Source organism: Notolepis coatsorum, assembly GCF_963971535.1.
Source record: "Notolepis coatsorum genome assembly, chromosome: 5".
NCBI lineage: Eukaryota > Metazoa > Chordata > Actinopteri > Aulopiformes > Paralepididae > Notolepis > Notolepis coatsorum.
Genome location: NC_140169.1, coordinates 24755821 through 24774883, shown reverse-complemented (window position 1 = coordinate 24774883; position 19063 = coordinate 24755821). Strand labels below are relative to the sequence as shown.

Sequence of the window (19063 nt, the reverse complement as noted above, 5' to 3'; positions counted from 1 at the left end):
AACCCTTTGTAGTGTGGTAGTGAAAGGGTTAAATGGCCATTAGAAGCTAATTTAAAAACAACAAATGCAAACAGTTAGTTCTCGTTAAATTTGAGTGACGTTACTGTGTTTCGCATAGCGATTACTCAACACAATAGGCCCGCCACAAATAGATTTCCCAAAACGATATAGTAAGTACCACATTGTTCATCTTGCCTGCATGTAGCCAAACTGTGTATCTCGACTGCCACCAGCACCACAGATAATAATAACCTATGTATTGAATTTGAGTCTCCAAGCACAGATCCAATTAAACACTTTGCATTGGTTTGAATGCTCCTATCTCGTGCTATGATGGCGTCATACAATCCTTTTCCATCTCGTGTTTTTCCTCACTGTCCACCGTCACATAGAATAAAAGACTTTAAAGGTATGTTTTGTTTTGTTTTGTCATTCATGTTGTGTGCCCCCTGCCCCTGAGAAGAGAGGTCATTTCTGAAACATGTACTGTAGGGATGAAACTGTTATCCTGAACCTTCTTTCAATTCAATAGACCTGTCTCAAACCCTGCCCCTTTTCTTGATCCTCCAATCACAACTGTCGCTTACCTCGGACAAACTTGGTTTGTCCGAGGTAAGCGACAGTTGTGATTGGAGGATCAAGAAAAGAGGGCGGGGTTTGAGACAGGTCAATTCAATATCATTTCACTGCGGACATCTCGGTTGGCACAACAGGTGATTGTAGTCAACTAGCAAGCAAGTGATTATGACATTAAATGACAACCGTGGCCAATGAGCTGTGGCATTGCGCCATATTTGTTGAGAATACTACAAATTCTTAGAATTCCTATGACTGAGTCCTCCTTTACTCCTACAGTAGTTTTATTGAGTTGTTGATCTGTACTGTATGATTGTGCCAGTACCTGTATTTTATTCTTTATTCTATTTTGTTCTTATTTTTTATATTATTATATTCTTATTCTTATTTTAGTCCTATTGACTACCTAAATGTTTATTGTTCAATGTGAGCGATCTGTAGTGCCGAATTTCCCTCGGGATTATTAAAGGATTTCTATTCTATTCTGTACTCATTGCAACTTATAGAAAATATTCATCCAATTCACCCCTCGTACATTTGTAGCAGCCTATATACCAGTACTACTGCTGTTGGGTGAAATGGTTTTAATGGACCTTAGGCACAGTAATTACTTTTCAGGGGGGCCTTGAGATTATTACATTTCCTCATTAAAATACAATGAAATCAGCCTACAGTATAATAATATTCTTTCCCAATCTGAGTCAGTTTATATGGCCACCAGCTGCTTAATATTTAGCTCTTATATCATTTTGTATACTTTATATGACAAGCAGAATAATAATAATACATTTTCTTTGGGCTGTCCTAGGTTCCATTCCCGCTTGGGGACCAGGTTGCCGGGTTGCCAGGTTGCCAGGTGGGGTATCTCCCGGGCCTTTTTGTGTGGAGTTTGCATGTTCTCCCCGTGCTCACAAGGGTTTCCCCTCCAGGAAAATAGATAGGCCCCTAAACCCAATGGAAAAACATGCAGAACAGATTGCGTCTCTGATGAAGACGGACAGGAGCACTTGGATTGGTGCCCGGGCACGGCCCCACGCCACAACACATGTCTGCTCCCGGCTGCCCTCGGGGGGATGGATGACGGGATGGGTCAAGCACAGAGAGGACATTTTATCCAAAACCTTTTTTAAATGAATGTGTACTACTGTATGTGTCGCCCATCGCATGTGTATGTTGCAATGTGTGCAATGAATAAAGACTTCTTCAAAGTCCAGTTTAACTTAAATTAATGAAATTGAAATTGGGGATGACTGGGAAGCTGAGACTCTTGTGAATCCAATGAGTCCACTTGTATTGTATCCTCTTTGGTAAACAAGAATACCCTGAATACTCTGGCAGGAGCACTCATTCAAGGGTACTACGACTATGCTTGCACCTCATGGTACCAAAGCACCTCAAACTAAGGCGCTAAAAACTAAATTACAAACATCTCAAAACAAACTGGTCAGACTACTGCTTGACCTTACTCCTAGAACCCACCTCACCCCTGCCCACTTTGACAACCTAGGATGGCTTAGAGTAGACGACAGAGTACAGCAACTTGCAATGGGCCTGGTCTACAAGATACACTACACGACTAAGGTACCCATGTACATGTCAAAATACTTCCCAAAGGTCAGTGAATACCACGACCACAACACCAGAGGGAGCTCCACAAATCATGTTAAACCCAGATTAATCTCAAACAAGGGACTAAACACGTTTAGCAATTATGCCACATCAGGCCGCGACTAGCGGCCTCCAGGCTCCACAACAGGGGGCAGCGACGGCTGCCAGACATTGATCTAGGACTTATAGGAACCCAAGGAGGACAATACACTACCTGAAGCATACTGCACCTTGTGACACTGTGAATACTGGAATATATATTTCATTTAGTTAGATTTAAATTATAATTATATTGACCAAATTGTTTACTGTATTTATTTCTGTATATTTTATTTCATTTCATTTCATTTTATTCTATTTTACTCTACTCTTATCCTAGGCAACTTGATTTGATTGTGTTATTATTCTAATTTGTGACCTGTCCTGTCTAAATGTTTAAATGTTGAGCGATTTGCAGTGTCAAATTTCCCACGGGATAATAAAAGTATTTCTATTCTATTCTATTCTATTCTATTCTATACGGAACGCCCTACCCACAGCTATAAAGGAATGTAAATCACTACCCACTTTACTGTATTTGTAAATCTGGTATGTCATAAATGTATAGATGTAGCAGTATTGTCTATCTGTATGTCATGTATGTCATATATGTTATGATGAATTGAAAATGGGGGACCCTGATGTAAACAAGACGAAAGTCTTTCTCTGGTCTGCATCCCCTTAACAATTGTGTGTATTGAGCTGTACTGTATTATACCCATTCTGCAATCTGTTAATAAAATTTTCAATCAATCAATCAATCAATTCATGTGTGATGATGTTAGTCCCCCAAGTAGCCATTTCATTGTAGTGAGACCATTTTTTCACTCACTGTATACAATGACGTTTTGTGACCTTTTGGATAATCACAGCCTCATGAAACTTTACAACCACAAACTAGAGGCCTCTGTCATTCAGAGAATATACGGCTGTCCTAGGTTTGTTGACCATAAGGGGGGTTTCTGAGAAATTTACAGAACAGAAGTGCTTGCCATCCAATTGGTGAGAAATGCAATATTCTTACAGAAATCTCCATATCTCAAAGTTTTTTTTATATAAAAAGCACAGCATCCATTTTTCTATGTTGTTCCTCAATGTCTTGGTGTCTTAAAGTGGTATTTTGGAGGGAATTTTGACAGTGTTTTATCACTTCTCAAGTGGTCAATATTTTTTTGATTTTTCACCAAATCTGTGTAACAAAAATGGTATCAACCCAAAAATTGCTACAACATAATTGAACATGGGAATGGCCATCATACACTTCCGTCATGATGTTCTAAGCATTTATACACTCTAAACGTTCAACATTTGAATAGTTTATTACATATTTATGACAAGAAAAACACAACAGTGCTGAGCTCAGGTTCCCAGCCTTCAGATGATAAACCACTTCCACTTGACCTTCTATCTCCCCCTAAAGATCTACCGTTGACCTGCTATCTCCCCCTAAAGATCTACTGTTGACCTGCTATCTCCCCCTAAAGATCTACTGTTGACCTGCTATCTCCCCCTAAAGATCTACTGTTGACCTGCTATCTCCCCCTAAAGATCTACTGTTGACCTGCTATCTCCCCCTAAAGATCATCTACTGTTGACCTGCTATCTCCCCCTAAAGATCTACTGTTTACCTGCTATCTCCCCCTAAAGATCTACTGTTGACCTGCTCTCTCCCCATAAAGATCTACTGTTCATCTGCTATCTCCCCCTAAAGATCTACTGTTGACCTGCTATCTCCCCCTAAAGATCTACTGTTGATCTTCTATCTCCCGCTAAAGATCTACTGTTGACCTGCTATCTCCCCCTAAAGATCTATTGTTGACCTGCTATCTCCCCCTAAAGATCTACTGTTGATCTTCTATCTCCCGCTAAAGATCTACTGTTGACCTGCTATCTCCCCCTAAAGATCTACTGTTGACCTGCTATCTCCCCCTAAAGATCTACTGTTGATCTTCTATCTCCCGCTAAAGATCTACTGTTGACCTGCTATCTCCCCCTAAAGATCTATTGTTGACCTGCTATCTCCCCCTAAAGATCTACTGTTGATCTTCTATCTCCCGCTAAAGATCTACTGTTGACCTGCTATCTCCCCCTAAAGATCTATTGTTGACCTGCTATCTCCCCCTAAATATCTACTGTTGACCTGCTATCTTCCCCTAAAGATCTACTGTTGACCTGCTATCTCCCCCTAAAGATCTACTGTTGACCTGCTATCTCCCCCTAAAGATCTACTGTTGACCTGCTATCTCCCCCTAAATATCTACTGTTGACCTGGGCCCCGTTCCTCGTACCTGGATAACTGAGTTAGCCGGATAACTTTCGGGTAATTCTGACTTAAGCCGGACTTTCCGATTCCCCGTACTTGGATTTTCCAAATCACCATGACAACAGATCCAAAAGTTTGAGCCTGGTCGAAAGCAGAGTTTAAGTTCAAGTTAGCCTGAACCATCGCCACGCCCCCGCAAAAAAGTGACAGCCCGTTTCCTGAAATTATTCCCACAGTCTACGATCTGCATTATACCATTCTGAATTACGTTTTTGTGCTCCATTCTTCCAGAGGGGGCTTTTGAAATGTAAAATAGACCCAAAATGCTGATACTAAATTCACTTTGTCCTAAATAATGCACGTTATATATACCGTGGCGCTCGCTCGGTGCGATGTACACATTATGACGTGGTTATTTTAATTGTAACTGGGATTAAGATGTCTGATGAGATGCGCTGTTTGACGGATTTGAGAAATTGAATGAGCCGTTGACGTCACATTAATGAATGAGGATAAAGAAATAAAACTTCATTCAAAATAAAGAATATTCTAAACACGGGTCTCTCGTTCATTAATGTATAAACAATGAATTTATCCCATCTGGCACAGTGGCGCAGCGGTAGTGCTCAAGCCTGCCAACCCAGCGACCGTTGTTCGAAACCCCGTGTTTCCAATATAATTTTTTTGAATATAATATTAATGATTATACGCCAAAGTAGCCTGGTTTTAAGTTAAAATATTATAAATCTACATGCATTGAGGATGTCATTCTTTATATAGCTCTCAACGTGCACCAAATTGAATTATTCCTATATTGCAAAAAGAAGGAGACGACTGGGTCTCGAACCCCGGTCGTCTGCGTGAAAGTCAAAAGAAGAACCCGTTACACCACAGAGAAGATAATAAAATATCGACCATACATCAATCAATGGGTAAGGGAGCCGTATCGTTATTCTGTATAACAGTTTTACTAATTATTTTCGCTAGCAAGATCTCATTTGATTATTCAATCGAGCAGGCAAGTTTAAAGTAATATAATCTGATTGATTGAGGTAATGAGAGACTTGAAATTAGCCTATAGATAACGCATTTAACTTGTCGGCGAGGCGATTGAGCCGTATTGCAATCTGTCAATAAAGTTTTAAATCAATTAATCAATCAATGCCGTTAGAGAATCAGGATCTCTGCCATCGATACGTGCTGGCTTTTCACCTGAAGCGGCCGCGCGCACTTAGCCTGGGTCTCAAGTCTGAATCGAGTTAACGAGACTGAATCCACCTTCGAGGAACAGGAAAATCCCGGCTTCAAACATCGGGTTAACTGAATCTGGATAATGACATCTTGATCGACTTAGTTGAACCAGGTACGAGAAACAGGGCCCTGCTATCTCCCCCTAAAGATCTACTGTGTTGACCTGCTATCTCCCCGTAAAGATCATCTACCGTTAACCTGCTATCTCCCCCTAAAGATCTACTGTTGACCTGCTATCTCCCCCTAAAGATCTACTGTTGACCTGCTATTTCCCCCTAAATATCTACGGTTGACCTGCTATCTCCCCCTAAAGATCTACTGTTGACCTGCTATCTCCCCCTAAAGATCTACTGTTGACCTGCTATCTCCCCCTAAAGATCTATTGTTGACCTGCTATCTCCCTGCACAGACCCCCTGCCTCACCCTAAAAAAGGCAAAATAGGTCTATGGATCTCTCTCTCTTGGAGTTTTCCTGCAACAGCACCACTTGGCTGACCCCTATTAATCGATTAGTCGACTAATCGGTCAAAAGGAGCCGTAGTCGACTGGCCAACCTCTTAGTCGAATATAATAATAAAAAATATATATATATATTAACACTTTAATCGCCGAAAACGCTGGAACTCGTCTTTCCCCGCCATGCTCATTCTGCCGAAGACGCCGTAACTCGTCTTTGATATCAATATTTCAAAAATCTGTGATCGAAATCATATTTATCCTCCGGGGACCTGAGATATACTGCTGAGCTCCACTCAACTATCTAACGGTTCAAGAGCGCCATCTGGTGGCCGATCGCCAGATCGCCCAAACAGCAAACCGGAAACAGGAAACTGGTGCTCATCCAAATTCGGTCCGACCACTCGCTATAGCTCCCGGGCCTCCATCTTGACACACTGGATAATCGATCGCTCACCCTAACTCAATAAACAACATGATTTGGACGTATATACTATTATACAACCTGGAAATGGATCCGGTATTTCTCCATCCCATAATAGAAAAAATTCTGTTCCACGCTCATCCCCCAACGGCGCGAGGAAGCCGCGGTGAGTTTCAGCGTTATTTTCTAACGTGTTCCATATAAACTGCTCTGATGATCATATGACCCACACTAGATGAATGATATAACGTTGCCCACGGAATTATAAACGACCCCCGCCCATCCGGTCAACATCAGATGATACGTAGTAACTTCTAGAAGTACCTCCAGTTGAAATTTTTTATCTGGCACAGATCGCTACCAAACTGTATTTGATCATCAATATAATGCATTTGGGGCTATAAATCAAGTTCTGGAGAAAGCTGCAGAAAACGATAAAAACATACTTATACTTTAGACCATATTTTAGTATGAATATGTGAATGAAAAAGTATAACGTTGCTACACCCTGAACAATAGATATAGGACATTGAATGGGCCATAATAATGTCAATTTAGCAATACAATTTAAAAAGTTATAGCCCTGCAAAGAAGGGGAACTTCTCCATAGACAAATAGAGATGGCGAGGGATGGTAAATTATGAATTTAACCATGGCGATCAAAGTGTTAATATATATATATATTTTTGTATCATTATTTCTGTATATTTGTAGATCTGGTATGTCATAAATGTCTAGATGCAACAGTACTGTCTACCTGTATGTCATGTATGTAATATATGTCACTATGAATTGAAAATGGGGGACCCTGATGTAAACAAGACGAAAGTCTTTCTCTGGTCTGCATCCCCTTAACAATTGTGTGTATTGAGCTGTACTGTATTGTACCCATTCTGCAATCTGTTAATAAAACTTTCAATCAATCAATGAAAGCTATAGGCAGCTGCCCAGGTGTCTCTTCGCTATCATCTCTCTCTTTTATGTAACATTCAGAAAAAGACTAGCCGAAACTACTGTTTGGGCTTGGGGGGTGTCCCCCCTGACACACCACAAACCGGAAACCGCCTGGGCCGGTCATTTATACCGGCAGCCATCAGGCTCTACAACCAAGGGCTCAGACGGCCGGCTCTGCGGTCAGGAGAACTATCATTGTCAGAACTCGGAACGTGAGAACTCGACTCATATCCACCTGCACTCACTGGACTATCTTGTTTTTTGTACTTTTTATATTGTATTTGTATTTATATTTGATATTGTATCTATAGTGTATATAGATACTGGACTGTATCTTCCCCCCCCCCCCATGCTGCTTTGACACCTGAATTTCCCCAAGGGGATTAATAATAGATAATCTTATCTTGTATTATTATACTGTGAGATAAACATACCATCCCATCCCTAGTGCTGTACAGTATGGAACAAATTCAACTACTACACCAAATATATTTCAAACTCCATGACTATTTTTTACCAAATGTGCAGCCTTTAAGGCGCTCCCATAGTCCAGCAGACTGTACACAGAGCAGACTCCGCGGAGGTCCGCTCGACTATGAAGGCTCAAAGAGTCCGCGCGGACCTCCGCGGGGTCTGCTCTGTGTACAGTCTGCTCGACTATGGGAGCACCTTAAGCCTATGCCCCCACACACACATGTTTTGTGCCTCACATTTAGTGCACGGCTGGTGTGTCTTTGTACCAGTATAACAGAATACCTGTTTGAGTGGGACTACATTTGGCTGATTGGTGTGTGACCTGTAACTGCACCCTGCAGCCAGTTCAGATGATGACGGACAAGCAGGAGCAACGGGCCATTACTGACACACGTGGACACACACTTACTGGAAATGTCACACTAGGCACAATGGAGAGAGGCATACAATGCAAGCTCTCATGACACCACACAGCATCCAGAGTACGTCACACAGGCAACGCATCCCATAACTGGCTGTCTGTCAGACCGCAGAGTGAAACCAGGGGATGAAAAGCAGCCGTCTCATGAAGAAGTATCACGTAGGATATTTCAGCACCATGTCTTCGACAAAGGTAGTCCTTTAAGCCTGATTGATCCTCCCTGATCCATTACAAGAGTACAATGATGTCTGGTTGAAAAGTATGGCTATTTATTATACAGTCAGCAAGGGTGGTGTTTTGAGACCATAGGAAGGTTTACATACTAGCCAAGCCTAAACCTGAGTTTGGGAAGGAAAACATCCTCAATAAGACATATAGCAATGGGGAAATACATTGAATGGGATTAGATAAAGACATGTTCTATGTTTTGAACGCACCACACATAATAAGCAGCTATTCCTCCATTTACGATAAGCATATGCTGAAATATATTCTTGAATACCCATGGCCAATTTGGCCATTCAAAAACAACACTTCTGTACAACCCACCAATTTGACTTGCAACAGCTTCATTTGCAGCAGGGTATAATTGTCCTCCCACTCTGGACGGTGTCCATAGCAGGCACAGCAAGGGGCTTTTAGGCCTATATCGTAGATATAACAAAAGCTTTATTATGCCATAGTATTATTCTCCGATTGGTTACAATAATGACGGCGAAAAATATCTCGTATTTGAAACTCTTATGCGTGGAAGGACCCGGCGTCTCCGATTTGAACGAGCTAACAGGTCGACTATCGTAAAAAATATATATATATATATATATTTGTAGTTCCATAAACAATTGCCTGCATATGCGCTAGATTTCATAATGTGAATTATATGATCAACAGATCATAAACCGCTCTAACGTTGCATTGCCTAACGCTAATACACATTATTACTACTAGACTGTCTGTACCTCCACTGACAGCCCGTCTCAGCATCCCACAGCCCAAACCAAAATGTTGCTCATCAAAATATGCGAAGAAAATAAGATGTTTTTATCTTATTGTCATGCTGCATGTTACAAAACAACCACATAGTAATAATAAAGATTAATACCGTTCGGGGCGCACTGTTGGAGCTATCCGACTGTTCTTCGCTCTGTCCGTCTATTTACTGTATTTACTGTATGGTTTAATCCAAGTCTGGTAGGCGTCAACGTCACTTCCGGCCCGTGCACCGCACACCTGTAGCCTCTGCGCGTGCAGACAGACAAAAAATAGATCTACCACTTTTGTGGATACACACATGACATATCTAATAATAATGCCAATGAACGCCTAGAATCAGAACACCTTTCACGCTGTGGGTAGTTGAAACATTCCACTTCTTAAAAGCGAACTATTTTGAATTATTGCAGGATAATAATAATAAACAAGATAAATGTAGGAGGGCGTCAAACCGATACCGCACGGTCTGGCCACCTTTGCTTAAACCAATGAGCGCCCTCTGAAGCTTGGCTCAGTTGTTTTGAAGCGTGGAATGGACAGTATCGGCTGTGAATTCAGAATGAATGAATGAATGAATGAATGAATGAAAACTTTATTAACAGATTGCAGAATGGGTATACAGTACAGTACAGCTCAATACATACAATTGTTAAGGGGATGCAGACCAGAGAAAGACTTTCGTCTTGTTTACATCAGGGTCCCCCATTTTCAATTCATCGTAACATATATGACATACATGAATGAATGAATGAAAACTTTATTTAACAGATTGCAGAATGGGTACAATACAGTACGGCTCAATACATACAATTGTTAAGGGGATGCAGACCTGAGAAAGACGTTTGTCTTGTTTCCATCAGGGTCCCCCATTTTCAATTCATATAGACATATATGACATACATGACATACAGATAGTCAGTACTGCTACATCTATACATTTATGACATACCAGATTTGCAAATACAGTACTGTTTGTGATACAGAAGGAGTCAAGAAAAGGGAGTATATACATTTGACGTAGAAACTGTACATTGGAGGAGGTTGGGTGGGGGGGGTTGGGTACATTGGGATATTGACAACCATACTGGGTAATTTACATTGGAGGTGGTTGGGGGGGGGGGGGGGGCGGGGGGCACACTGTATAAACAAGTAACACTGTACATTGAGGGGGGGGGGGGGGGAGACACTGTACAAACAAACACAATTGTACATTGAACTATTGACAAAACCATACTAGGTAAATGACTGTACATTGGAGGGGGTTGGGTTAGGATATTTACAGGGGCCAGTGTTGAATTGCAGTCTCCCGTAGGTGTCCCTTGAGAGAGGTTTTGAAAGTGGGTAGTGATCCACATTCCTTTACAGCTTTGGGTAGGGCGTTCCACATTGATGTGGCATAATTGCGAAACGTGTTTAGTCCCTTATTTGAGCCGAATCTGGGTTTAACATGATTTGTGGAGCTCCCTCTGGTGTTGTGATCGTGGTATTCACTGACCTTTGGGAAGTATTTTGACATGTACATGGGTACCTTGGTCGTGTAGTGTATCTTGTAGACCAGGCCCATTGCAAGTTGTTGTACTCTGTCGTCTACTCTAAGCCATCCTAGGTTGTCAAAGTGGGCAGGGGTGAGGTGGGTTCTAGGAGTAAGGTCAAGCAGTAGTCTGACCAGTTTGTTTTGAGATGTTTGTAATTTTGTTTTTAGCGCCTTTGAGGTGCTTTGGTACCATGAGGTGCAAGCATAGTCGTAGTACCCCTGAATGAGTGCTCCTGCCAGAGTCTTCAGGGTGTTCTTGTTTACCAGAGAGGAGATCCGGTACAAGAATCGAGTTCGTTGGTTGACTTTTTTTATTACATTGGATGCCATTTTGTCACAGGAGAGATTAGCCTCTAGGATGGAACCCAGGTAGGTAATTTCATCTTTCCTTGTGACAATATTGTCACCCACTGTAACTGAGAAGCCGTCGGTCTTGCTGAGTTTGTTATTTGAACCGAAGAGAATGGACTCTGTTTTGCCCATGTGTAATGATAGTTTGTTATCAGCGAGCCATATGCAGATTCTGCCTAGTTCCGAGCTGAGGGTTTTTTCAACCTGTAACTTGTTCTTGTCAGAGACCAGCAGGGCTGAGTCGTCCGCAAACAGGAACAAGTTGCAGTCACAAGCTGACGACATGTCATTTGCATAAATTAGGAACAGTAGCGGTCCTAGTATGCTTCCTTGTGGAACACCACAGCTCACTGTGAGGGGGGGGGATAGGGTACCGTTTACCTCCACCATCTGTTCCCTCCCCTCAAGGTAGGATTGCATCCAGCTCACTGATAGACTATCAAAACCAATTGCTTTTAGCTTGTCAATCAGAATGGAGTGATTGACCGTGTCAAAGGCCTTTTGTAGGTCCAGCATGACCATGCCGCAGTATTTGCCTGCGTCCACCTCTTGTTTGATGTGGTCATTCAAATAGAGAAGGCATGTGTCAGTGGAGTGGGATGTTCTGAAGCCAGATTGGAATTCGTAGATTAGATTTTTTTCCGCTAGGTACTTTTCGACCTGTTCGTAGACTATTTTTTCCATGACTTTCGAGATGGAGGTGAGAATAGAAACAGGGCGGTAGTTGCCTGGGTCTAATTTGCTGCCCTTTTTGTGCAGAGGGGTCACCCTCGCAATTTTGAAGTCCTTGGGGACGTGTCCCTGTTTTATGGAGAGGTTTATTATGTGTGTGATGATTGGTGTGATGGCGGCTGCTGAGTCTCTGAGGAATTTGGAGGGGATGTTGTCATGGCCAGTGGCCTTGTTAGGTTGGAGGGCGCTCAGTTTATTGAGTACCTCATCTGTTGTTACCATTTCCAGCTTGAAGTCGTCCTTGCGGACATGACATACAGATAGACAGTACTGCTCCATCTATACATTTATGACATACCAGATTTGCAATTACAGTACTGTTTGTGATACAAAAAGAGTCCAGAAAGAAAAGAGTATATACATTAGGCGTGGAAACTGTACATTGGATTGGGTAGGTGGGGGTGGGGGGGGGACTGTACATTGGAGGTGGTTGGGGGGGGGGTTGGTTAGGAGTGGGGGGGGGGGGGGGTTGGGTAGGAGTGGGGGGGGGGGGGGTTGGGTAGGAGGGGTGGGTGGGGGACACTGTACAACTGTACAAACAACACTGTACATTGGATTATTGACAACATTTACTGTACATTGGAGGGGGTTGTGTTCGGACATTTACAGGGGCCAGTTTCGAGTTGCAGTCTCCCTTAGGTGTTTTTTGAGAGTGTTTTTGAAAGTGGTAGTGATTCACATTCCTTTACAGCTTTGGGTAGGGCGTTCCACATTGATGTGGCATAATTGCGAAACGTGTTTAGTCCCTTGTTTGAGCCGAATCTGGGTTTAACATGATTTGTGGAGCTCCCTCTGGTGTTGTGATCGTGGTATTCACTGACCTTTGGGAAGTATTTTGTCATGTACATGGGTACCTTGGTCGTGTAGTGTATCTTGTAGACCAGGCCCATTGCAAGTTGCTGTACTCTGTCGTCTACTCTAAGCCATCCTAGGTTGTCAAAGTGGGCAGGGGTGAGGTGGGTTCTAGGAGTAAGGTCAAGCAGTAGTCTGACCAGTTTGTTTTGAGATGTTTGTAATTTTGTTTTTAGCGCCTTTGAGGTGCTTTGGTACCATGAGGTGCAAGCATAGTCGTAGTACCCTTGAATGAGTGCTCCTGCTAGAGTCTTCAGGGTATTCTTGTTTACCAGTGAGGAGATCCGGTACAAGAATCGAGTTCGTTGGTTGACTTTTTTTTATTACATTGGATGCCATTTTGTCACAGGAAAGATTTGCCTCTAGGATGGAACCCAGGTAGGTAATATCTTCTTTCCTTGTGACAATATTGTCACCCACTGTAACTGAGAAGCCGTCGGTCTTGCTGAGTTTGTTATTTGAACCGAAGAGAATGGACTCTGTTTTGCCCATGTGTAATGATAGTTTGTTATCAGCGAGCCATATGCAGATTTTGCCTAGTTCTGAGCTGAGGGTTTTTTCAACCTGTAACTTGTTCTTGTCAGAGACCAGCAGGGCTGAGTCGTCCGCAAACAGGAACAAGTTGCAGTCACAAGCTGACGACATGTCATTTGCATAAATTAGGAACAGTAGCGGACCTAGTATGCTTCCTTGTGGAACACCACAGTTTACTGTGAGGGGGGGGGGATAGGGTACCGTTTACCTCCACCATCTGCTCTCTCCCCTCCAGGTAGGATTGCATCCAGCTCACTGATAGACTATCAAAACCAATTGCTTTTAGCTTGTCAATCAGAATGGTGTGATTGACAGTGTCGAAGGTCTTTTGTAGGTCCAGCATGACCATGCCGCAGTATTTGCCCGCGTCCACCTCTTGTTTGATGTGGTCGTTTAAATAGAGAAGGCATGTGTCAGTGGAGTGGGATGTTCTGAAGCCAGATTGGAATTCGTAGATTAGATTTTTTTCCGCAAGGTATTTTTCGACCTGTTCGTATAAAATTTTTTCCATGACTTTCGAGATGGAGGTAAGGATAGAAACAGGGCGGTAGTTGCCTGGGTCTAATTTACTGCCTTTTTTGTGCAGAGGGGTCACTCTCGCAATTTTGAAGTCCTTGGGGACGTGTCCCTGTTTTATGGAGAGGTTTATTATGTGTGTGATGACTGGGGTGATGGCGGCTGCTGAGTCTCTGAGGAATTTGGAGGGGATGTTGTCATGGCCAGTGGCCTTGTTAGGTTGGAGAACACTGTACCTGTACGTGACATGTACATGTAGTAGCCTCCTAGACTCCGACAACACACACACACACACACAAATACACACATATATATATACTCTCTTTTCTAGACTATTTTTGTATCACAAACAGTACTGTATGTGTAAATCTGGTATGTCGTATAGATGTAGCAGTACTGTCTATCTGTATGTCGTGTATGTGTGTATGTCATGTTATGATTAATTGAAAATGGGGGACCCTGATGTAAACAAGACGAAAGTCTTTCTCTGGTCTGCATTGATTGATTGATTGATTGATTGAAAACTTTATTAACAGATTGCAGAATGGGTACAATACAGTACAGCTCAATACACACAATTGTTATGGATGCAGACCAGAGAAAGACTTTCGTGTTGTTTACATCAGGAATTCAGGATCCCCCATTTTCAATTCATCAGGACATATATGACATACATGACATACAGATAGACAGTACTGCTACATCTATACATTTATGACATACCAGATTTGCAAATACAGTACTGTTTGTGATACAAAAAGAGTCCAGAAAAGGGAGTATATACATTTGATGTAAAAACTGTACATTGGAGGAGGTTGGGTGGGGAAACACTGTACAACTGTACAAGCAAAACTGTACATTGGAATATTGACAACCATACTAGGTAATTTACTGTACATTGGAGGGGGTTGGGGGGGGGGAACACTGTACAAACAAGCAAAACTGTACATTGGAATTTTGACAAAACCATACTAGGTAAATTACTGTACATTGGAGGGGGTTGGGTTAGGACATTTACAGGGGCCAGTTTCGAATGAACCCAGTGGCGCCATTTCACTAAAAGGCAAGGTATGGCGAGGGGGGGGGGGGTGAAGGGGGGGTTTCCCCCCGTGGTGGATTTTTTTTGGTCAAATCAGTTGTGCAATAGTCACTTTTGGTGAGTTGTTTCTATACAATTCAGTTATATGACATTTAGGTATGACACAGGACTACACAAGCATTTTTAGTATAGAAATGTGTCAACAGACTAAAGCAGGGAACCACAATATTTTGCATACGAATTATGCAGAATGTAATATCATAACTGTCTATTACTTTTCTTGCAATTGAGCCAATTTTCCTTAGGTACGGTTTTGAGGTGTGTGTTCAACAGAATGTAGTATCAAAAACACATTCACAAAAAGTATGGGTTACTGAATGCTGAACTGCACTATTATAATCACTAAGCCAGACCTTACCTGTGTCCCTGTATCACTTGTCTCTGCTGCCCTTTGATAAAAAAAACGTCCCTATGTCCATTTTCCTTTTTTTTGGGCATATTTCAGTTAGTCACAGCAAAAGTCACCTAGTAAAAGTGAGATAATTGACAATATCAAAACATGCTAGGCATAGGCAGCGCGTGGGCTTTGGCGGTGGGAAGGCTATAAGGGAACGCCCCCCCCCCGCGCGCAGCCCTAAAAATTTGACCTTTTATTTTTGGTTGCACGCAAACTGTCCAGGTTCTGATTTCATATACACACACACACTACTAGGCTATACTACAGCGAGCCCCACTCATTTATATATAGTGCAAATTAAGTGTTCAAATGAAGGCATCCAATAATATATTAACCATTGTCTTACCTTAATTCAGATAAATGCGACGTTTCGTCTTGGTGAGAAAGACCGTTTTAGATCTCATCATGCTTTGAAAACAATGTACATACAGTAGCTCTAAAAAGTTTCCACGATTTGATGAACTCTGACTCTCATCATGTCCTCTTAGAGCAAGCCCTTGTTTGCCAAGATAAAACAACATACAGCCTCAGGTGATCGGTAGTTATGTCCAGGGCCAGCCCGGTGCAGCTTCTAAATTACATTATTTAACCTGAGCCTATGCGTGATTGGTTACTGCCTGTACCTGGAATGTTAAACGCTGCCACCGATTGACACCTTCGTCGTTGACACCTCGGCCAGCCGGCTGCAGCACAAGACACACACAATAGCCAGCAGCCTGCGCATATATTATATACATTTCAAGATTCCGAGCATAATATTCTGGGTAGGCATAGCCCCCCCTAGCCTTATATACGCGCCGCCTATGATGCTAGGGCTGTACCAAATAGTTCGAAGCTTCGTTCATAATGTTGACATTCGAATTCTAAATCAACATAAAAAATTGTAAAAAAAAAAAAAAAAAATTTCCTTTTTTTTTACATTTTTATTTGCCAAGGTATGGCGAGTGCCATACCTTGCCATACCAAATGGACGCCCCTTATGAACCCCTTAACAATTGTAGAGCTGTACTGTACCCATTCTGCAATCTGTTAATAAAGTTTTCAATCAAACAGACAACAGTTGTTACCGTGTATTTAATAAATATTTAATGCTAAGGATGATTGGTTACCTACAGTACATAATAACTCGATTGATATACATGAAATAATAGTCTATATATATAACACCTTGACGAGCAGAAAAACGATTCACAGTGTGTACACATGAATACATATCCATAGTGTATGTAACACTAAAGTGCACAGCTCAAAGTGTAGTCTAACACACATCCACTTATTGTTACATTCTGTAACACAAGTAATTTGCAGCAGCATACATTATGGCTTTTGTGTATTATTTACAAAGCTCCTCAATAATTGCAACAGTTTATCTACTTTGGTCTTTGATTTAAAAAGAAAAAAAAGCCACATTTAAAAGGCATAATCAACCTGAGGGTGGAGAGCGGTATTTAAAAGTACAGCAGTCTTTTTTTTTTTTTTTTTTTAATCATGACTTCTTCTTTCTCTTGGTGTGTATAGAGGTGGTGGGAACTGATAAGGGGAGTACGAGGGATGCTGTGGGTGCATATTTGTCTATCAAAATGACCAAAAAACTAAAAGTACAGCAGTCAGAAGATCAGAACTTCCTGCTGTGCAGCACAGCGACCCGTCTTAGAGCGTCTCTCTGGTGTGGACACTGCCGGGTCTTACCGCTCACCTCCTGCCACGCCACCACCTCGCTGGAGCCACAGCTGCTGGCAGCCTGAGGAGAGTCACAACATAATCACATTCAACTAAACATTAGCATGTTACAATATTACCCACACAGGTATCTTTAGGTTATTTGTGGTGGCGGTGGTAGGGGCTGTAAAGCCTGACATGGGGGGGTAATTTAGTAATTTAGCTGACGCTTTTATCCAACAGGTCAGCAAGAAGGGTACAACTCTGGCAGCTAAGTAACAATGTTCGTAAAACAGTGTTGAAACTTTAGTTTCAGACATGCCTGCGAAGGTTAGTGTTTTCTTATTTCTTTTAAAATGTCAGATATTGATTGTAGAAGTGTGTTTCTTAGTGGACAGTGGAAAATTGGGCAAGTTTCAGCTGTCCTGACTGTGGTGGGAAGTTCGTTCCACGATTGTGGAGCGAGGACCAAGAATAGCCTGCTTCTCTTTGATGAGTCGCCTACTCCTTTACAAAACACCAGGAACGGGATTGGGAGTTGACAGAGTCACAGGAGCAGGACGGGACAGGATGGGACAGGAGCAGGATGGGACAGGAGCAGGACGGGACAGGAGCAGGACGGGACAGGAGCAGGATGGGACAGGAGCAGGATGGGACAGGAGCAGGACGGGACAGGAGCAGGACGGGACTGGAGCAGGATGGGACAGGAGCAGGATGGGACAGGAGCAGGATGGGACAGGAGCAGGACGGGACAGGAGAGGGAATGGACAGGAGTAATCTTGTGGGGGACGTGCCAGGCTCTAGTAGGCTGGGGTGGGTAAGATACCCAAACTTCAAACAGACTCCAAACATAATGAATGCTGTAGCTAAGGGGCTACACAACCCGGACTGTATTGATATGTTAGATTGAACCACTACTAAAGAGTATTAATTAGCCAGACATTATAGGTACACAAAATGGCGGACACTTCATTAACTGCGAGGGGACAGTGAAACCAAGTTGAACAATCACTTTAATGTTAATAGCATAACATACATATTATATAGAACGCAGATCTCCTTTAATACGTTAATGTCGATGCAACAATGTCAGAGGTAACGATAGTCCTAGACTACTGGTACTCGACCGTTGATTCTCTGAATGGAGTGAGGCGGAGCGAAGCAGCACAGGGAAAAGCAAGATGGTGGATGGAGACGGTAATTCTCTCTGGAGCTCCGACTCCAGAGAACTGCAGACAAACGTGGGATAATCCTGTCGTCGCTGGGGAAGAGGGTCTCGTACGGACCGGGTCCTTGTATTCCTAGCGCCCGATGGCAGGATTAATAGCTATTAGTCCAAAAGCCCGTTGGCATGGGTGATAGCTAGTTAGCCCCTTTGTACTTAGGCTAACCCGCATGGAGTCTTCAATAGGTAGTTAGATCCAGAACGCCGCTGGGTTCAACTATAAGTCTCTCAACGTTACTTCGCTTACATAAGTCACTATACTGTGCCAATAGTGGCTCGACAATATTATGGTTGTATCTAATTAGCCGTCCGGCTCTCTATAACGATACGTTGCTTGCCTTCCTGTTAATGCTGCAAACGTCTTCTTCTACCTCACACACTCTGCTTAATTACCTGTGGAATGAGTCTGTTCATCCCCACAGATCAATATGCTCTCTCTCTCTCTGTCCGGGCATGTTCAGGCTCAATGTATATGCCTACTGCCTCCACTTTCTACAACTGTTTTACACTGTAATCATAATGTTAGGTTATGTCTATAACCAAGTTCTATGAGTTATGGTGACGCTCAGCATCATACTTGCACTGTACTTCACTTCGTGCACGTGCACTGAATAAAAAATTCCACCATGTATCTTTACATCCCAACATTCGTCTGGCCACACCCCCATCCGCTTACCTTCATAAGCAGGTCTGTGGTCACCTACT

At 42.5% G+C, this 19063-nt stretch overlaps 2 protein-coding genes across 2 annotated transcripts in view; both read right to left on the bottom strand.

Annotated features, from left to right (window-relative positions):
* The window catches only part of map3k13 (mitogen-activated protein kinase kinase kinase 13), a 132528-nt gene extending 122883 nt beyond the window's left edge, over nt 1-9645 (bottom strand). Inside the window, exon 1 of the mRNA XM_084314962.1 lies at nt 9569-9645. The gene's annotated coding sequence lies outside the window, so the exon portion shown is untranslated. The remainder of the gene's footprint in view (nt 1-9568) is intronic.
* Nucleotides 9646-17089: 7444 nt separating this feature from the next.
* trpm2 (transient receptor potential cation channel, subfamily M, member 2) overlaps nt 17090-19063 on the bottom strand; it is a gene marked incomplete at both ends in the record, with an annotated part of 128178 nt that continues 126204 nt past the window's right edge. Inside the window, one exon of the mRNA XM_084314042.1 lies at nt 17090-17215. Coding sequence (XP_084170168.1) covers nt 17090-17215 — 126 coding nt within the window. The remainder of the gene's footprint in view (nt 17216-19063) is intronic.